We start from the raw sequence: 22,548 nt of genomic DNA on the forward strand, positions 1-22,548 counted from the left end.
TCTTGAGTAAAACCGCTCTCTTATTTTCATTGGGATAACTCACATATTCGCCTTTATATGCAGTACAAAGTCACCCCGAAGTTCGAAAATCTTTATATTTGGTATATGGGGGCTAAGGGAGGTATTGGTCCGATTCAATCCATTTTTGACATATAGACATACCATTAAGAGAGAAGGGTTATTCCTTAATTTCAGTAATATATATCACACTTTGTCCATTAGACCAGGGTCTAAATTTTCGGTACCTCAGCTCTTGAACCGTTTTTAGACTGAACGAATCAAGTGGAATTTAAAATTGTGCTATATAGGACATAGGCGTGGTTGTTATCCGATTTTGTCCATTTTCACAATGTGATATACGAATATAAAAACAATGTCACGTACTAAGTTTTGTTGAAATCAATTGTTCGGGTCCCGAGATATGGGATTTCACCAAAAAGTGGGCGGTGCCACGCCCATCGTCCAATTTTCACACCAGCGCTAATAAAACTCTCTCATGCCATCTTTGGCATGACATTTAATGCTTCTGGCATATTTAATTATTGAATTATTGCGCTATTAGTAGTTCTTAACAGTACCGTTATAAAGGAAAGCGTTATTATCCTCCGATTTCATCCATTTTCACACTGTCGGTAGAAGTTCTTATAAGATTTGTACTCGGAAAATTTGGTTGCTGTAGCTTAAGTGGCTTAGGAGATATGTACATTAAACTTATTAGAGGGCGGGGCCACGCCCACTTTTTCCAAAGTTTTGACCATATGTGCCCATTGCTATTGCGATCCTCTGTGGCAAATTACAGCTTAATTTAGTGCTTAGTTATGACATTTTATGTGTTTTCGGTTAATGGCGATGGCCATTACGTCCATTTAACTCGAAATTTGTACTAACGAACCCACTTACCAAATTTCATCGAGATATCTCAATTTTCACTTAAGTTACAGCTTGTACGGACGGACAGACGGACAGTCAACCGGATTTCAACTTTTCTCGTCATCTGTCATTTTTATTTTTATTTTTAAATGCTTGGATTCTGATCCTCTGATTGACGTTTTACACCTTAAGGTATTTTCCTGGCATTGACTCCTTCAAGTTGCAAGAGTATAAAATTCACTCGAACTTAGCCCTTCCTTACTTGTTCTTTCATAAAAATTATTGACACTAATCAAGAGAACCGGATTGTATATTTAGGAGAGTATGCCATATTTGTATTCTTAATATTAAAAAAAGCAAAAAAGAGCTAGGATAACAGAGCTTCGATAAAAGTTTTAACGCAAAATGACGCCGTAGTCCAATAAAATTTATTTGTCGAACACTAAAAATTGGTTAATTTGAGAAATATACATATCTACAAAGTATAAAGATTCCTAAAAGAAGAAAGGCTTGGTCAACATTTTTAAGTTTTACGGATTGCATGCTATAATTAAAATTCATATATTTTTACTAAAAAAATATCTTTCTGTGTACGACTTGCGCTCTCGACGTACTCAGACTGCTTTGTAAAAATATTAAATAAAGAATCTTAATCGAATATTTAGAATTAACTGTATACTGTCCGACTGAATAATCTCTCAGAATTTTCAAATTCCACAAGATCTAAACATAAGTCCAATGTTATCTACATTGTTATTAAAGAGTTGATATTCATCTATTGACCACATTTATCTAAATTCCCTTAAAACATAGTTACTAATCTTTTCCAGCAATTCCTGCATCGTAATTTCTAAAGAAATTATCGACAATGGAACCCTCCACTAGCGCAGAAGCCGCAGCCGCTGCAGCGGTAGGACCAGATCCACGGCTAGAGCTGATGGGTTCTTTTGTTATTAAATCACTGAAATTGAAACCAGAAAAATGGACACGAGTAATAACGGTGGAAGAGCACAAAGCTATAATAAAAGAATTTCTCGATCGACCGGTACCCATGGTGCTAATTATTATACTCACACAAGCCGCACAACTGTTACCATCCACTACCTTTCCCCTCTCACAGTTAAAAAGTAAAGGGGTTTATTTCATTAAGAAACATCCACAGCCTGTGCCACGCGAGGACTGTAGTAATTTTATTATTTATGGTGACTTGGCTACACGCACCATCGATCAGCTGTCCGCGTTGGTCGAGGAGGTGCTTGTACCATTGCTCTCCAATGATGTGAACTACAAGTCATGGCCCACAATGGTTGCACAGGATGTGCAAAAGCATGTGCACAGCTTGAAGAGCACTGTACATCAGGTGAAGGGGCAAGTTAGTGGCGAGACAATACTCGCTATGCCAGTAGGTGTGGAATTGATTGTTAAGTTGGCTGCGAAATTAAATAATTCACGTCGCATAGCTATCGATTTATACTTGAAAAGTGCTATTGAGGGTGTTGTCATCAAGTGGGCAGAACAAATACACGAAGTCATCAAAGAGAATCCATCGAACGCATTTCAAAATGGTCAGAACCCTACACCGCAAGTTGGTGAGTATGAAAACATTGTTTTCCCAAATTTTATGCGTAATTACTATGCTCGATCGGTAGCATCATTCTCAATTTACCTTGACTTGAGGGAATTGATGGATCGTTGTTTAGACAAACAAAATATTATGGTCTTAAAGGTTTTGGGAAGAAGGAGCCTTATTTTAATTCACTGTATTTTTTGTTTGCTATAAAAATTAAGTGTTAGGTTGTTTGTTTGCGATGGACTCCTAAACTACTGAACCGACTTTAGCAAAATTTAGCACACTGTGACAAGTTTGAAGCAACTTAGAATATAGGATAGTCAAAACAATTCATAAATAACAAATAAATACAGTGAAAAGTGCAATAAATGGACGCTCTATTAGATGGACGCGCTATAAAGCGGACATTTCCATTAACATACAAGTATTGACCAGTCCCACAATTTATTGATTTTTATTAAGTACAATATATTAAGCCGACAACTCTAATAACTGGACAGAAAGGCTGGCTCGTTAGTGTCTGTTTATGTGAGACTTCACAGTATATATTTTTAAACATGCGCATGTATTCACAGTCCTCAAAAAAATATAATGCAATTGAATTTCCATTACTCAAACTTCTATAACTCGAAGTTCTCCATAACTCGAACTCTTGAATTAGCAATAGAAGTCAAATTGCATACAAATTCCGTGCCAAAACGGAATGCAAATGGTATACCTCGCCATAAACTTGAGCTGTCAAAATTTCTCAACGACAAGGAAATTGATATAATGCTTCTTGCAGAAACTCCCCTAGCTAGTAAATACAACTTTGATGTATCGGGATATACCTTCTATTGTACGAATCATCCAGATGGAAAGGCGCATGGAACTGGTATCTTAATCAGGAGTCGCATTAAACACCATTCTTTAACTGGAACTGCTGAGAATTATCTGCAAGCAACATCAATATGCGTGCAGACAAAGCAAGGTGACATTACTTTGTCCGCCGTTTATTGTCCCCCACGTTTCACGATTACAGAAAAGCAATTTATAGATCGCTGGGAGAGTGCTTTCTTGCTGCAGGTGATTATAATGCGAAACACCCTCACTGAGGTTCCTGGTTATGTAACCCTAAAGGCAAGCAATTATATACCGTCCTTATATGTAAAAGAAACAAACTGGACTACGTGTCTCCTGGAAAGCCTACATATTGGCCGGCAGACCCGAAAAAGCTGCCAGATTTAATTAACTTCGCAGTAACTAAGAAAATTCCTCACAGCCATATTACTGCAGAAACAAGAGCAGACCTCTCATCAGTACCACTCACCAGTTCTCTTTACTTTGCGGCATCAGTCACCCTATATGCTCACGTTAAAAGCTACAAATTGGTTAAAGTACAAAAAATACATCAGCACACACATAGAACTCGAACCAAATTTAGATACACCGGTCGATATTGAAAACACTATCGCAGCATTCGAATCAACCATTAAAACAGCCGCCAAAATTTCAACTCCTCAAAAAGGTTATATGGAAAACAAAAAGCATAGCTTAACTAATAGAGAAATTGAAATACTAGTATTAAAAAAACGACGCCTATGAAGAGAGTGGCAGGTTCATAGATCACCAACTTCAAAATAACTGTTGAAAGCGGCCAAACATGCACTGACGAGAGCCCTCAGAAACGAGGAACAGCGTGAGCAGTACCAGTACATTCAAAAGCTGTCACCGACTACTACAAAGCACCCGTTGTGGAAAGCACATCAAACTCTAAGTGCGCTCATACATAGAGTGTGAAATGCCTATACGTGACAATAATGGCTCATCTAAAAAATGCCTTCCAGCCAAACCCAGAAACTAATGACTTTACTCTTCCAACCGTACCCTATTTGATGGAATCTGAGCCAGGGAAATTCGTACCTGAAGAGATATCAAAAAACAATTATGGAGAAATTGGAGCCAAAAAAAGTTCCTGGGCACGACTTAATTACTCCAAAAATGATTATTGACCTACCAAATTGTGGTATAATCTGCATCTATATGTTTTTCAATGCAATCACAAAACAAGCTCACTTTCCTCAACAATGGAAAAAGTCAACTATAGTGATGATACCGAAGGCTGGGAGGGACAAAACGCAGCCATCCTCCTATAGGCCCATCAGCTTGTTATCGCGCATGTCGAAATTATTTGAAAAACTTCATATGCTCCGCATTAAGCCACATCTTCAAACCCACAACATAATACCATCTCACCAATTTGGCTTCAGGGAAAAACATGGAACGATCGAGCAAGTACATAGGATCACATCTGAAATTCGAACAGCTTTTGAAAAACGAGAATATTGCTCTGCAATATTTCTTAATGTCGCGCAGGCTTTTGATCGAGTATGGTTAGATGGTCTTATGTACAAAATAAAAATGCTACTCCCGCAAAACACCCACGAACTGTTTAAGTCCTACCTCTATGATCGATATTTTGTAGTTCGATGTAACACCACTACATCTATAGCCCAAACGATTGAAGCTGGTGTACCACGAGGCAGTTTTCTTGGCCCAATGTTATATGTTTTATACACTTCATATATTCCAGTAAACGACCGCTTGACTATGTCTACTTTTGCCGATGACACTGCAATAATCAGCTGCTCCAAGTGCCCAATTCATGCAAATGCACTCCTAGGAAATCATATTGAATCTGTGGTCAACTGGCTCGCAAACTTGAGGATAAAGGTTAACAAGCGAAATTGTAAGCACGTTACATTTACCCTAAACAAGAGCAGCTGTTCGTCGTTGACACTGAACAACGTAAAAATACCACAAAGCAATCATGTTACTTACCTAGGGGTCCATTTGGATAGGCGACTTACTTGGCGAAACCACATAGAGGCTAAAAGGTCTTACCTTAAGTTAAAGGCAGGTTCTTTGCACTGGCTTATTAATTCGCTCAACTCTGAGTCTGGAGTATAAAGTCATTATATACAACACAGTTTTAAAACCAATCTCGACCTATGGGTGTGAGCTGTGGGGCAACGCGAGTAGCAGCAACATCGAAATTCATCGTCGTGCGCAATCAAAAATTCTTCGTATAATCACGGAAGCACCGTGGTTTATCACATAACATCCAATGCAACTAGCAAGATAGTTATTGCGTGGGAACAGGAGCTCAAGATTACGTAGAAACGACTTACCAGCCCAGACGTAATATATTTTAGGCCCAGTTTAAAACATAATCAACTATGTAGGGTGTAAATTAAGTGAGTGGCTTAAGATTCGCAAACTTATTGTTAGCCTCTTAAGTAGGGTAAACTAAACTAAGATTCCTTCTTACGGTAAAGAACTTCTTCTTCTTAGTTGGAGTAGACACCGCTTACGCGATTATAGCCGAGTTAACAACAGCGCGCCAGTCGTTTCTTCTTTTCGCTACGTGGCGCCAATTGGATATTCCAAGCGAAGCCAGGTCTTCTCCACTTGGTCCTTCCAACGGAGTGGAGGTCTTCCTCTTCCTCTGCTTCCCCCGGCGGGTCTGCGTCGAATACTTTCAGAGCTGGAGTGTTTTCGTCCATCCGGACAACATGACCTAGCCAGCGTAGCCGCTGTCTTTTAATTCGCTGAACTATGTCGATGTCGTCGTATATCTCGTACAGCTTATCGTTCCATCGAAAGCGGTATTCGCCGTGGCCGACGCGCAAAGGACCATAAATCTTTCGCAGAACTTTTCTCTCAAAAACTCGCAACGTCGATTCATCAGTTGTTGACATCGTCCAAGACTCTGCACCATTTAGCAGGACGGGAATTATGAGTGACTTATAGAGTTTGGCTTTTGTTCGTCGAGAGAGGACTTTACTTTTCAATTGCCTACTCAGGCCGAAGTAGCACCTGTTGGCAAGAGTTATCCTGCGTTGGATTTCCAGGCTGACATTATTGGTGGTGTCAATGCTGGTTCCTAAATAGACGAAATTATCTACAACTTCAAAGTTATGACTGTCAACAGTGACGTGAGAGCCAAGTCGCGAGTGCGACGACTGTTTGTTTGATGACAGGAGATATTTCCTCTTGCCCTCGTTCACTGCCAGACCCATTTTCTGTGCTTCCTTGTCCAGTCTGGAGAAAACAGAACTAACGGCGCGGGTGTTGAGGCCGATGATATCAATATCATCGGCATACGCCAACAGCTGTACACTCTTATAGAAGATGGTACCTTCTTTATTTAGTTCTGCGGCTCGAACTATTTTATCCAGCAGCAGGTTGAAAAAGTCGCACGATAGGGAATCGCCTTGTCTGAAACCTCGCTTGGTTTCGAACGGCTCGGAGAGGTCCTTCCCGATTCTGACGGAGCTTTTGGTGTTGCTCAACGTCAGCTCGCACAGCCGTATTAGTTTTGCGGGGATACCAAATTCAGACATCGCGGCATAAAGGCAGCTCCTTTTCGTGCTGTCGAAAGCAGCTTTGAAATCGACGAAGAGGTGGTGTGTGTCGATTCTCCTTTCACGGGTCTTTTCCAAGATTTGGCGCATGGTGAATATCTGGTCGGTTGTTGATTTGCCAGGTCTAAGGCCACACTGATAAGGTCCAATCAGTTTGTTGACGGTGGGCTTTAATCTTTCACACAATACGCTCGATAGAACCTTATATGCGATGTTGAGGAGGCTAATCCCACGGTAGTTGGCGCAGATTGTGGGGTCTCCTTTTTTCGGTAAAGAACGTTTTTCTAAATAGAATTGACAGAAGCTATTATCTTAACTCTGAAAACAGCCTTAAATTCCTTATTTTGAATTAAACCTCAAGTACAATCTCCTGGATTCTTACACCGTCAAAAACAGTTTCGCCTTTATTCGTAAATAAAATTTTCACTGCATTGAATAGTTTATTATATGAATACAAGTATAAATGTATACCACAGCGGATCTACTAGTATCTGATATTTTTTGACAATAATTTTGTTAACTCTTACACATCTCTACCCAATCACTTTTCTTAAAAGAAGAAAATATGTTTTGAAGCCCCACCTTTTATAGGCAAACTGGAGACTTTGAGATTTTAGTTCGTGAAATTTGTGTAGACTTAAATCTTAGATAATGAGAATCTCGAGAATAGTTTAAGTTCCTTACGAAAATTCACACGGCGTACAACTACTACGTATTTTGGAGTTGTAGGTTGATCGAATGAGGATGGAGTCATGTGTAGAAGTTCACGCAAGTGAGGAAAGTTCTCTGATCGCCATTCACCCGGGAGTGGCCAGAAACGATTCTTTTACACATGGCTCAAGCAGCTCACTACTTCCGGTCTTTGACCAAGTATCCTCTAGGTAGCCTTAAGAACATCCGTTCGGAAGGCGAGCTAAAGTGAGAAGGCGAAACATTCCCTACAAGGGTTGTGCGCTGGGTTTGGGACCCGCCACATAAAAAAACACCCCCAGTGAAGAGCTACAACCAGCCTCGGATGAGAGACCCCCCTTTTGATGACGACCATGGCAAACGAAATAAGGACTACGAATTGAGGGCATGCACCTGGAATGTCCGGTCCCTTAATTGAGGAAGGTGCGCGCTGCCCAGCTGGTTGATGTCCTCGTAAAGACAAAGGCTGACATCACCGCCGTCCAAGAAATGCGATGGACGGGACAAGGACAGAGACGAGTAGGTCCTTGTGACATTTACTACAGTGGCCATATAAAGGAGCGCAAGTTTGGTGTGGGATTCGTGGTGGGAGAGAGACTCCGTCGCCGAGTACTATCATTCACTCCGGTGAATGAACGTCTAGCCACAATCCGCATCAAAGCGAGGTTCTTCAACATATCGCTGATTTGCGCCCACGCCCCGACGGAAGGGAAGGACGATGTGACCAAAGATACCTTCTATGAGCGCTTGGAGCCGCGCTATGATGAAGCTGCCCCCGCCACGATGTCAAAATCATTGCTTGGCGACTTTAACGCCAGGGTGGGCAAAGAAGGTATATTTGGCACTACGGTCGGTAAATTCAGCCTCCACGACGAAACATCCCCAAATGGGTTGAAACTGATTGACTTCGCCGGGGCCCGAAATATGGTTATCTGTAGTACTAGATTCCAGCATAAGAAGATTCATCAAGCTACCTGGCTGTCTCCGGATCGAAAAACTACCAACCAGATCGGTCATGATGTGGTAGACGGAAGACACGTCTCCAGTGTTTTAGATGTGCGTGCGCTCCGAGGTCCTAACATCGACTCGGACCAAGGAAGGTTCGACGTCGAGAAGCTGCAATCAAAACAGACAGCCGAACGATTTTCTACTCGGCTTGCACTATCTTGTTGCAGCTAAGATTCGCACCCGCCTCTGTGCAGCAAAAAACGCACGCCACCAAACACAAGGAAGGTTCGACGTCGAGAAGCTGCAATCACAACAGACAGCCGAACGATTTTCTACTCGGCTTGCACTCCTGCTCTCTGAGAGCACTCGTCAACAACTCGGTATAAGGGAACTGTGGGACGGCATTTCAAACTCCTTACGTACAGCTGCAACCGAAACCATTGGTTTTCGGAAAGTGCAAAAGAACAGCTGGTACGACGAGGAGTGCCGTGTCGCAGCGGAGAGAAAACAGGCTGCTCTACCTCGCAACGTTACGATCGACCACTACACGTGCGGGATGGGATAGATACCGAGAGTTGAAGAGGAAGCGAGACGCATTTGTAGACAGAAGAAGAAAGAGGCTGAAATGCGTGAGTACGAAGAGCTTGATAAGCTGGCCGACAGGGGTAATGCTCGAAAATTCTACGAAAAAATGCGGCGGCTTACGGAAGGTTTCAAGACCGGAGCGTATTCCTGTAGAACCCCCAAAGGTGATCTAGTCACTGATGCCCAGAGCATACTTAAATTATGGAGGGAACACTTCTCCAGCCTGCTGAATGGCAGTGAACGTACAACACCAGGAGAAGGAGAACCCGATTCCCCAATCGATGACGATGGAGCAGACGTTCCATTACCCGACCATGAAGAAGTGCGAGTAGCAATTGCTCGCCTGAAGAACAACAAAGCGGCAGGGGCCGACGGATTGCCGGCCGAGCTATTCAAACACGGCGGCGAAGAACTGATAAGGTGCATGCATCAGCTTCTTTGTAAAATATGGTCGGACGAAAGCATGCCCAACGATTGGAATTTAAGTGTGCTATGCCCAATCCATAAAAAAGGAGACCCCACAATCTGCGCCAACTACCGTGGGATTAGCCTCCTCAACATCGCATATAAGGTTCTATCGAGCGTATTGTGTGAAAGATTAAAGCCCACCGTCAACAAACTGATTGGGCCTTATCAGTGTGGCTTTAGACCTGGAAAATCAACAACCGACCAGATATTCACCATGCGCCAAGTCTTGGAAAAGACCCGTGAAAGGAGAATCGACACACACCACCTCTTCGTCGATTTCAAAGCTGCTTTCGACAGCACGAAAAGGAGCTGCCTCTATGCCGCGATGTCTGAATTTGGTATCCCCGCAAAACTAATACGGCTGTGTAAACTGACGTTGAGTAACACGAAGAGCTCCGTCAGAATCGGGAAGGACCTCTCCGAGCCGTTCGATACCAAACGAGGTTTCAGACAAGGCGATTCCTTATCGTGCGACTTTTTCAACCTGCTTTTGGAGAAAATAGTTCGAGCCGCAGAACTAAATAGAGAAGGTACCATCTTCTATAAGAGTGTACAGCTGTTGGCGTATGCCGATGATATTGATATCATCGGCCTCAACACCCGCGCCGTTAGTTCTGCTTTCTCCAGGCTGGACAAGGAAGCACACAGAAAATGGGTCTGGCAGTGAACGAGGGCAAGACGAAATATCTCCTGTCATCAAACAAACAGTCGTCGCATTCGCGACTTGGCACTCACGTCACTGTTGACAGTCATAACTTTGAAGTCGTAGATAATTTCGTCTATCTTCGAACCAGCGTAAACACCACCAACAATGTCAGCCTAGAAATCCAACGCAGGATAACTCTTGCCAACAGGTGCTACTTCGGACTGAGTAGGCAATTGAGAAGCAAAGTCCTCTCTCGACAAACAAAAACCAAACTCTATAGGTCACTCATAATTCCCGTCCTGCTATATGGTGCAGAGTCTTGGACGATGTCAACAACGGATGAGTCGACGTTGCGAGTTTTCGAGAGAAAAGTTCTGCGAAAGATTTATGGTCCTTTGCGCGTTAGCCACGGCGAATACCGCATTCGATGGAACGATGAGCTGTAATGAGATATACGACGACATCGACATAGTTCAGCGAATTAAAAGACAGCGGCTACGCTGGCTAGGTCATGTTGTCCGGATGGATGAAAACACTCCAGCTCTGAAAATATTCGACGCAGTACCCGCCGGGGGAAGCAGAGGAAGAGGAAGCACCTCCACTCCGTTGGAAGGACCAAGTGGAGAAGGACCTGGCTTCGCTTGGAGAATCCAATTGGCGCCACGCAGCGAAAGAAGAAACGACTGGCGCGCTGTGTTTAACTAGGCTATAATCGCGTAAGCGGTGTCTACGCCAATTAAGAAGAAGAAGAAGGTTGATCGAATGGTTGTTTGTTTTGATCTCCTTCATATTTAAACATTCCCACCTCTTGAATTGAATCCTCGATTTATATGTATATTTATCAATTTTCACTTTAAACTCAAGAAATCGCCTTCTGGAATAATCGGCTGAAGAACTTATCCTTCATATTCGATCAATTGCGTGGTGAACGTATACGTGCCATGGCTTTGGTATTGGAATATACTAATAGTGCATATCACCCATGTTTTCAAGGAATATTCAAAAACGTTGTAACAGGTAAAGATAGGATGAGAGTTATATTTTTGTATAACAAATGTTTGTGACTCATAATTTTGTTGCAGCTTTAGCCGAAGCGAAAGACATCACACTCTATCTAAATCCACTGAAACGTCCTATACAGCAGTTGGAAGAGATCGATTTTGCCGAGTGTAAACCGCTACTAATCCCACTAATGTTTGTGATTTGTACAATGTGGGGTAACTCACGATATTACAGCAATTCTTCAAAAATAACCGTTCTGCTGAAACAATTATGTAATCTTATTATACAGCAGGTAAGTAATAAAGGAGCTGATATGCTAGTGCATTATTTACAATAGAACTAGAGTTTTGCGCTTGTAAAATTATTGTATCGATATTTAGACGATCCAAAACTACTTGCCTTTCTCTTAACGCGGCAACTTTGATCCGCTCTAACACATATGGCAAATGTATACCTAATTACGGTTGTGGTGTATTCGTCACACCCAGTAAACTACCCACAGTATTCCTGAGACGAAAAAGTTTTTTTAATATATGTACATATGTATATTAGTGCGGATCGGTATTCGAGCCAGTGATTTTAAGGCGAAGTTTAAAAAATCTGAATAATCGGTCGTATGGGAGATATGAGATATAGTAGTCCGATATTGTTGATTCCGATACCTGATAATTTAAATTTCATTAGGATATCGCATAAACTGGCTAACAAATTTTTGGAATCCCAAAAAACCTTCGCCTTAAAAATCGCTGGCTCGAAACCAGTATGGGTCTACCATAGATTCTTAGGCAAAGTTGTTCAGAATTTTTCCTTTTTTTGGCTTTCTGTAAATTTACCAGCTTTAATATACTCATATCGGCCCGTGTGAAAGTGGTCTTGTATTTCTTTCATTTATCGGAACATATATCCGATGGCTACCAAAAAAAGGAAAGATGGTCCTCTATGTATATTGGATCCCCAAATAAAAATTATGAATAAATTCTAGTCTTTTAAAATTTTTATTTTGAATTAACCTAAATTTTGTACATACCTTCTCATTGTTAAGGCCAAGCGTTATCTTGATCCTTCGTCGATATTCCATAGCGATATTGATGAGGCAATGCAACGTCTCACACAATCTATACAAATATTGAAATTCTTTCGTGAGCTTTATGATCACTACAAAGAAAATTTAGCAGATTTCTTTCCCACGCCAGAAGAGAGACCACCGATTCCCTGGACCTTTCATCCAAATTCCGTCTTCAATCGCTTTAATGCATTTTTGGAGCGTTTAACCACAATACAATGGTAAGTTATTGCATTGGCTCTTTCACACACGCTTATAAGCCAAATTTTCTGGATTTAGGTTTTTCTTTACTGTGATTGAATTCTTGAAGTTAGAGAAAGTTGAAATCGGTGGTCTACGCGGACGCCAATTGAGTACACGCATCACTGCGGTATATGTGGAGTTCAATCAATATTTCACGGCTTTCGCCTCCAAGTCTTATGATGTGCTCGATCCCGACGATCACGAATTCGATGAGGATTTCGAGAACTTTCAAACGCATATACTGGAGTTGGACATGAAACTGGCTGCGATATTGTGTCAAGCATTCGATGATTGCCATAATTTGGAGAGCATGTTCAAGGTGAGAACTTTTTATGGAAAATGGTAAATTTTTTATATATGTACTATGTATCTTGATATTCTAAATTTTTAGCTTATAAATATTGTGGGAAGTGTAATTGATCGCCCTAAAATCAAAGAACAATTTACACAGCGTTACACAGAGATCGTACAAATGCTCGAAGTGGAAATGACCACGTGTGAGGATATATTTTACAAACAAATTGATTTGCAACAAGTGAACAAGAACTTGTATCCTGATTACAACTGTCCACCGGTAGCCGCCTTCATACGTTGGTGCAACCAACTGGAGGCGCGTATCAGCACCCCAGTTAAAAATTTTCAAAAACTTCAACACGAGTGAGTTTAGTTTTCAAATCCAAATAACCTTTGATATTTCAAAAGAATCGTTATTTATTTTCTCAATGCGTCGCACCACTTAGCATAACCAAATCCGAAATCGCAGAGGATATATTTACACGTTACGAGCGATTGATGCGTCGACTGGGCATACATAAAACCTGTGCCTTCGACGAATGGAGTGAAAAGTTGGCGGAACAAATCGAAACAAATCTGAAAGTTTCATTAATCGCCCGTGATCCCAATAGCAATTCGTTAATATTGAATTTCAGTCCGGAACTCTTCAGTATTCTGCGTGAGGTGCACTATTTGAAGCAAATGGCTGTCGAGGGTATACCGGAGATCGCTTTAAATTTCGCTGAAAAGAACGAAACTTTTCGCACTTACACTCTGAATCTTGAAAAGACCATCGACTGGTATAACTCTATACAGGAGAATAGTTCCCCAGTTGAATTGAAACTGATCGAATCGGAGATTAAACAAATCGATGATTTGGTGGAGATTGGTGTAAACGAGTTAGTGTGGAATTCTGAAGGTAAATGTTGAAAAATTATTATAGATAATACAATTGATCAGTTGGTTAGGTGCGCTTAGGATCACTAAAGCATAAAGCTTACATGCAAACTGATTGATCGGAATCAAGTTCTTGTAAGGAACCTTTTGTATTTGTGAAAGGTGTTATAGCTTCAATGTCACCGAAGTTAACGATTTTGTAGTGATCTTTAATAAAAATATGGGGACGTAAATTTTAAGACTCTCGGTAAAATGAGTATAGCTAGTTGTCGTGATCACGTAGATAAGATTCATTCTAGTATCTCATTTTTCTACAAGTTCTCGTGACAATGGAAAAAATTTTCGACTCTTATGTTTAACTAAATTGCATTTCTTGATTATCCCGCAGATATTACAACATATTTAGACAAGTTACGTACACCGGTCGCAGCTTTACAAAATCGTATGCATCACACGCAAAGCAATCTACACCAAATAAGTCAACTTATGTCCGTTTGGGCAAAGCAACCGCTTTTCGAGCGGAAGGATTCCAAAAAAGACACGGTGCTTTGCATTGAAGAACGTCCAGATCGTACCATGAAACGTTATGCTGAAATACAAGCCGCTTCTGTAGAGATACACAACTTACTGCAAGACAACGTGATTCAGTTTAATATGGAAAGTAGACAAGAAGATGAAATTTGGTTGAATTATGTAGACTTCGTGGATAATATTGTATACGAGAATATATTAAAGACCGTGGGTGTGAGTGTTGGCTATTTGGCGGAGAACATGGACCCGGATAATAATTGCGCGCCACTTTTCGAATCCCGTTTAGAGTTGGTAGAACCGAACTTGGTGTTTGTGCCATCTCTTAATCCCGAAGATCTGATGGGATTTAATAACATGCTTATCGAATTAATGCGCGACATAATGAAAATGGCCACATTAATAAAACGTCTTAAGAAGAATGAGAAGCGCAATTATGGTGATATGGTTAAGGAAAACCAAGATATAATTGATATGCGTCGTGAGATTTTGAACGGTGTCGATCGTGTTATGGAAGAAGCATCGCTGTTTTGTCGACAATTTGAACGTTACTCCTATCTCTGGCTAGACGATCGGCATGAATGTATGGAGTATTTCCTTGAATATGGACGCATTTTGGATGTGGACGAAATCGATTTGGTATTGATGAAAGAACCGAGTGCGCCGCAACCATGTGCACCCACCATCGAAGCATTCCGTGAACAAATCGATAACTATGAATCATTATTCAATGAAATCGAAGACATTGCACCTTTCCAAATTTTTAATTCTTGGTTTCAAGTTGACGTGCGACCCTTCAGGCAGGCATTGCTGAATACAGTTTGCAAATGGGGAAATATGTTTAAGGAACATTTGGTGAATACCGTTACAAATAATCTCATGGATTTGAGTAGTTTCATACGGAAGGCCGATGAAGGCCTACTGCAGACCGTCAAGGAAGGTGACTATGATGGACTCGTCAGCATTATGGCCTATCTGATGCAGGTGAAGGAGCGCGCTGTCAAAACTGATAATATGTTCGAACCCATGCAAGAGACCATACATTTGCTGAAGTACTTCGATATGGACATACCGGAAGAGGTGAATGTGTTGCTGCAAGAACTACCCGAACAGTGGGTGAACACAAAGAAGATTGCAACCACTGTGAAGCAGCAAGTGTCACCTTTACAGGCCACCGAGGTGGTGCGTATACGCAATAAGGTGACCGAGTTTGAGACACATACACAACTATTTCGGGAGATTTTCAAACATTACAAATTCTTTCGATTCGATTGTAATGATCCCTATCTGTTGATTGATCGTATAAATGAAGACATACATCGGCTGGAATGCGAAATGCGTGAAACACAAGAGTCGGGTAGTTTGTTTGAGGTTAATATACCTGAGTTCAAGGCATTGAAGCAATGTCGCAAGGAATTGCGAATGTTAAAGGTAACCATTTGCATTTCACAAAAATGTTTCAAAATATTTGTTATATATTTTAATTACATTTTCTCAACCTTTTTAGAATCATTATTTTGCATTTTGAATAATTATGACATTTATGTATGTACGTTCTAAACACGTTTAATCAAAAAGCAATACTCACATCTTTAGATTATCAAATATTTACAAAATATCGAATCTATCTGTCTATCTATTATTAGTTTTGGTTCACAAGTTTCCGTATTTTACAGATTCTGGTATGCAAATTTTTACAAATTTAGCGGCGATCTTCAGAAGCAATTTTATAATAATTATCCTGGGTACCAGATGCAGTTGGTATCTACATAATTTTTATTTTTCGTGAAATATCTAAAAATGTTTAGAATACACCATATTTCAGATATTTCATGCTTTTAAGGGTTTATATACAGTTAGAATGCCGAAAAATGCGAATTTTTTCTGAGAAAACTTTTATATTTATTGATCCAAAAATGTGTACACATATTAAGCTATTTTTTAACTGCGTTTTTAGACTTAGTTTTAAGTGAGGAAAGTTCTCTGATCGCCATTCAATTGGAAGTGGCCAGAAACGATTCTTTTACATATGGCTCAAGCAGCTCACGACTTCCGATCTTTGACCAAGTATCCTCTGGCTAGCTTAAGAAACAACAAAGCGGCGGGAGCCGATGGACTGCCCGGCCGAGATATTCAAACACGGCGGCGAAGAACTGATAAGAAGCATATATCAGCTTCTTTGTAAAATATGGTCGGACGAAAGAATGCCCAACGATTGGAATTTAAGTGTGCTCTGCCCAATCCACAAAAAGAGAGGCCTCATAATCTGCGCCAACTACCGTGGGATAAGTCTCCTCATCATCGCGTATAAGGTTCTATCGAGCGTATTGTGTGAAAGATTAAAGCCCACCGTCAACAAACTGGCTGGACCTTATCAGTGTGGCTTTAGATATCCCAGATATTTACCATGCGCTAAATTTTGGAAAAGACCCATGAAAGGAGAATCGACACACATCATCTCTTCGTCGATTTCAAAGCTGCTTTCGACAGCACGAAAAGGAGCTGCCTTTATGCCGCGATGTCTGAATTTGGTATCCCCGCAAAACTAATACGGCTATGTAAACTGACGTTGTTCAACACCAAAAGCGCCATCAGGATCGGGAAGGACCTCTCCGAGCCGTTCGATACCAAACAAAGTTTCAGATAAGGCGACTCCCTACCTTGCGACTTCTTCAACTTGCTGCAGGATAAAATAATTAGAGTTGCAGAACTTAATCGAGCAGGTACAATCTTTTATACGAGTGTACAGCTGCTGGCGTATGCCGTTGATATCATCGGCCTCAACACCCGCGGCGTTAGTTCTGCTTTCTCCAGACTGGACAAGGAAGCAAAGCAAATGGGTCTGGCAGTGAACGAGGACAAGACGAAATATCTCTTGCCAACAGCTGCTACTTCGGATTGAGTAGGCAATTGAGAAGTAAAGTCCTCTCTCGACGAACAAAAACCAAACTCTATAACTCACTCATAATTCCCGTCCTGCTATATGGTGCAGTGGCTTGGATGATGACAACAATTGATGAGTCGACGGTGCGAGTTTTCGAGAGAAGAGTTTTGCGAAAGTTTTATGGTCCTTTGCGCGTTGGCCACGGCGAATATCGCATTCGATGGAACGATGAGCTGCATGAAATATACGACGACATTGACATAGTTTAGCGAATTAAAAGACAGCGGCTACGCTGGCTAGGTCATGTTGTCCGAATGGACGAAAACACTCCAGCTCTGAAAGTATTCGACGCAGTACCCGCCGGGGGAAGCAGAGGAAGAGGAAGACCTCCACTCCGTCGGAATGACCAGGTGGAGATGGACCTGGCTTCGCTTGGAATATCCAATTGGCGCCCCGTAGCGAAAAGCAGAAACGACTGGCGCGCTGTTGTTAACTCGGCTATAGTAAAAATATTTATTTGGAAAGGAACTACAGCTGATCTCTGAGGGCTCCTCTCAAAAGAGTTGTTTTGCGGTGACCTCTATATTTCTGGACTGGATCTTCAGAAATTAAAAAACCAAACAGATTTCGTTAAAGTAATGATAAATGATGTAATCGAATAAAATAAAATTTTTTGACAAAATGGTGGTTTTTCGATTTTTTGAAAATTCTAACAGTGTATAACACCTTAAAACGACACTTGAAGACTATTAAGATGTTTCTTTATTCTGTCTTTGATCGCGCGATCAAAGAGGATGTGTGATTTATGAAGTATTAGAATTCGGAATTTTATAATGTATATATCAAAATTAAAAATGAAAAAAATTTCTTAGTTATATCATGAACAACGTTTATATAAACAATTTTAATAAAATATTTTGCGTAGATAAGTATCTTTTGTACTTTAAATCAATTCGTTTGTAAGAAACTAAACTAGTTATGCACATACATATGTATATACAATGTTTACTTATATCGAATACAAGGTAAATTTCAGTGTGGAATTTTTTGAATTTTGTTAATAATTTCCCAAACAATAAGATAAACCCATTTTTGTGTAATTCTCACATTAGAAAATTTATTTGAATTTACATCTGCAATATTATACTAAATAAATTTTTACATGATCTCCAAACAGCAACTGTGGGACTATGTATACATCGTGCAGACCTGCATCGAAGATTGGAAAACGACGCCTTGGCGAAAAGTAGATGTTGAGAATATGGACATTGAGTGCAAAAAATTCGCCAAGGATATACGTTTATTAGACAAGGAAATGCGATCCTGGGATACATTCATAAATTTGGAATCCACCGTCAAAAATATGCTCACTTCCTTGCGTGCTGTTGGTGAATTGCAGAATCCAGCTATACGTGAGCGTCACTGGAATCAACTTATGAACTCCACCAAGGTTATTTTGTTTTACAAAGTGAACATTACTTTGAACATGCCTGCTCTTATTTATATCAAACTAACACTGTAAATATGTACCGAACGATTTTCTCCAAAATTTTCTAAAACGCAATATTTTTCAAGCACATGTGCTACCCTCAATTGAAGATTAAAAAATCTGTACATAATGTTATACAACTTCGAGAGAGGCGCACGATTTGTACAGTCACTACATCTGTTATTTTAAATTCTTTGTAAATATTTTTAATAATACACCTATTTTAGCGGGAGAGCATTTTTAAATTTATCCAATTGTAGAGCGAATTTTTTCGAAGACCCGATATTTTTAAGATTGTTCCTATATTCTTAAGTTTCAGCAAATTTCCATCGTTCGAACTTTAGGTAACGATTCGTAATCTTATTCCGATCATGTACTTGATAAGTTAATACGAAAACGTTTCTTAAATCTGTTACCAAATCCTGACATTAATACTTTTTTGCTCTTGTAAACTACATGCATATTTACCCGGTATATATGTATGTACATATTTTTTTTTGAGATTGGGTTTAAAGATTCTCCATATTATAATAAAGTTCTGCAACGAAGAAAATTTTATCAACATATGTAGAGTATTGAGGAATCTCGCTACATGGCCGCGATCTCTATAACTCTATAATATTCAAGAAGGATGTAATTAAAGAGTGTTACAAACCACTTAGCAGCAATTTCGCCTCTGAAGTAGGACAATACAAAAGAGACCGCCTTTTCACATAAGTATAATTGATTAATAAATAACTCGTCCTGCCAGTTATTCTTATCATACATACATATGTACATTTGACGACTTAAAAGTGCTCTACCGTCTACAAACTCATGCATATACAATAATAAGCTTAGTTTTATACTCTGTGCATTCCTTTTTGTAAATAATATCTCTTTACAGAGTTTAGCCGCTTTACCAAAGGACATAACGGTAAGTTCTGTGTAAATAAACCTCGCCCTCTTATATGTTTGTGTTGTCCCAGATATTTTCACCTGCATGGTATGCAAATAATCAAATATGTCCCATTAGTAAGATCTAAATAGTAGTATTTGCATAAAATTTTTGTATATTTCGACGTAGTCGCACAGTATAAAACGATATATATGTAGTAGTGTCACTAATATTTAATACATACATATGTTAAACTAATATTACATTTTTTATCGCTACGTCGGCACTTTCAGGTTAAATTCATAATGGATCATGAAACGACGCTGGCCGAGCTGTTGGGTCTTAATTTGCATGAATGCGAGGAGGAGGTGAAGAATATCGTCGATAAAGCAGTGAAAGAAATGTCAATGGAGAAAATACTACGCGACTTACATACCACTTGGTCTGCGATGGAATTCGATCATGAACTCCATCCACGCACTGGCTGTAATCTCCTCAAGGCATCGGAGGAACTCATAGAGACTCTCGAAGATAATCAGGTCTGCTTACAAAATCTGATAACATCGAAGTACATTGCGCACTTCCTTGAGGAGGTGTCAACATGGCAGAACAAACTGATGGTAGCCGATCAGGTGATTACCGTCTGGTTTGAGGTGCAACGCACTTGGACCCATCTAGAAAGTATCTTCATGAGTTCCGAAGACATACGTAAACAATTGCCAGTCGACTCGGATCGTTTCGATCGCATCGACGCTGAATTTCGCATATTAATGGACGAAATGTCCGTATCATCGAATGTGGTGGCGTCGACAAATCGACCCGGTTTGATTGAACGTTTGGAGCATCTGCAGAAGGAGCTTACATTGTGTGAGAAGGCACTGGCAGAGTATTTGGAAACGAAACGTTTAGCTTTTCCTCGTTTCTACTTTGTATCATCTGCTGATCTGCTTGATGTACTGAGCAATGGTATTCAGCCAGAGATGGTCACCAAACATTTGACTAAACTTTTTGATTCGATAGCACGTTTGAAATTTAATCGCGACGAATCGAATGAAATCGACACAGCTTCGGGTATGTATGCCAAAGATGGTGAATATGTGGAATTCAATGAATTGGCGAGTATACGCGGCCCGGTGGAGGTGTGGCTGAATCGCATCCAAGCGGCCATGCGTGCCTCGCTACGTCATTACGTTTCCGAAGCTGTAGTCGCCTATGAGGAAAAGCAACGTGAACAATGGTTATTCGACTATCCTGCACAGGTATCACTTTGTGGATCACAAATTTGGTGGTCCACTGAGGTGAACATTGCCTTCGGTCGTTTGGAGGAAGGTTACGATAATGCCATCAAGGACTATTACAAAAAACAGATCTCTCAGTTGAGCTTGCTCATCACGCTATTGTTGGGCGAGCTGACTAAAGGAGATCGCCAAAAGATAATGACCATATGCACAATTGATGTACATTCGCGCGATGTTGTCGCTAAAATGATCCAAGCCAAACTGGATTCGGGTTCGGCATTCATGTGGCAATCACAGTTACGCCATCGTTATGATGAGGGTGAAAGAGACTGTTTTGCCAATATCTGCGATGCTGAGTTTCAGTATTCGCATGAATATTTGGGTAATACGCCACGTCTTGTTATCACACCGCTTACCGATCGCTGTTACATCACATTGACTCAATCGCTACACTTGATTATGGGCGGTGGCCCCGCTGGTCCGGCGGGTACCGGTAAAACCGAAACTACTAAAGATTTAGGCCGCGCGTTGGGTATTATGGTATATGTTTTCAATTGCTCAGAACAGATGGACTATCAGTCGTGTGGAAATATTTATAAAGGACTGGCCCAAACTGGTGCTTGGGGCTGTTTCGACGAATTTAACCGCATCACAGTGGAGGTGCTTTCCGTTGTAGCTGTGCAGGTAAAATCTGTACAAGATGCCATACGTGACAAGAAGCAAAAGTTCAATTTCATGGGTGAAATAATCAGTTGTGTGCCTACAGTAGGCATATTCATCACCATGAATCCCGGTTATGCTGGACGTACAGAGTTGCCCGAGAACTTAAAAGCGCTCTTTCGCCCCTGTGCTATGGTTGTACCAGATTTCGAGCTGATTTGTGAAATCATGCTGGTTGCTGAAGGTTTCCAAGACGCGCGAGTTTTGGCTAGAAAATTTATTACGCTCTACACACTATGCAAAGAGTTGCTCTCCAAGCAGGATCACTACGATTGGGGGCTAAGAGCAATTAAATCCGTGCTGGTAGTTGCTGGTTCGCTTAAGGTAAGAACTGGGGAGCTGTGTATGTATTTAAAGTTTTGAATGCAATATTGCTACTTTTCGCCAATTTCAGCGCGGTGATCCCGGCCGACCCGAGGAAGAGGTACTCATGCGTGCCTTACGTGATTTTAATATACCGAAGATCGTCACGGATGATATGCCAGTTTTTATGGGGCTCATTAGTGATTTGTTTCCCGCATTGGATGTGCCCAGAAAACGTGATCAAGACTTCGAACGCACAGTGAAGCAGGCCGCATCTGATCTACTACTGCAACCCGAAGATAACTTTATTTTGAAAGTTGTACAGCTGGAGGAATTGCTAGAAGTACGACATTCCGTTTTCATAGTTGGCAATGCTGGCACCGGCAAGACACAAGTGTGGAAAACTCTACTACGCACTTATCAAAATATCAAAAGAAAACCGATTTTTAACGATTTGAATCCAAAAGCCGTTACCAATGATGAACTTTTCGGTATCATCAATCCGGCGACACGTGAGTGGAAGGATGGTTTGTTTTCGGTTATAATGCGAGATCAAGCAAACATAACGGGTGATCAGCCCAAATGGATTGTGCTCGATGGCGATATCGATCCAATGTGGATTGAGAGCTTAAATACCGTTATGGACGATAACAAAGTCTTGACTTTGGCCAGTAACGAGCGCATTGCGCTGACACCTTCGATGCGCTTGCTTTTTGAGATTTCCAATTTGAGAACAGCCACTCCAGCAACTGTTTCTAGGGCAGGAATACTCTATATAAATCCACAAGATTTGGGTTGGAATCCGTAAGTAAGAGCGCATTTGATTTCCACAAAAATTAATCTATTGC

The 22,548-nt window shown here is 40.7% G+C and overlaps 1 protein-coding gene across 1 annotated transcript in view; it reads left to right on the forward strand.

Moving 5' to 3' along the window:
* LOC120770932 (dynein beta chain, ciliary) overlaps positions 1 to 22,548 on the forward strand; it is a 41,566-nt gene that overhangs the window by 1,111 nt on the left and 17,907 nt on the right. Inside the window, exons 2-12 of the mRNA XM_040098641.1 lie at positions 1,701 to 2,459; positions 11,048 to 11,200; positions 11,266 to 11,477; positions 12,228 to 12,469; positions 12,528 to 12,810; positions 12,883 to 13,148; positions 13,232 to 13,683; positions 14,050 to 15,620; positions 18,251 to 18,523; positions 19,733 to 21,721; positions 21,792 to 22,504. Of these exons, the coding sequence (XP_039954575.1) occupies positions 1,739 to 2,459; positions 11,048 to 11,200; positions 11,266 to 11,477; positions 12,228 to 12,469; positions 12,528 to 12,810; positions 12,883 to 13,148; positions 13,232 to 13,683; positions 14,050 to 15,620; positions 18,251 to 18,523; positions 19,733 to 21,721; positions 21,792 to 22,504 (6,875 nt within the window). The 5' untranslated portion in view covers positions 1,701 to 1,738. The remainder of the gene's footprint in view (positions 1 to 1,700; positions 2,460 to 11,047; positions 11,201 to 11,265; positions 11,478 to 12,227; positions 12,470 to 12,527; positions 12,811 to 12,882; positions 13,149 to 13,231; positions 13,684 to 14,049; positions 15,621 to 18,250; positions 18,524 to 19,732; positions 21,722 to 21,791; positions 22,505 to 22,548) is intronic.

This window comes from Bactrocera tryoni, chromosome 1, assembly GCF_016617805.1.
Source record: "Bactrocera tryoni isolate S06 chromosome 1, CSIRO_BtryS06_freeze2, whole genome shotgun sequence".
NCBI classification, from domain to species: Eukaryota; Metazoa; Arthropoda; class Insecta; order Diptera; family Tephritidae; genus Bactrocera; species Bactrocera tryoni.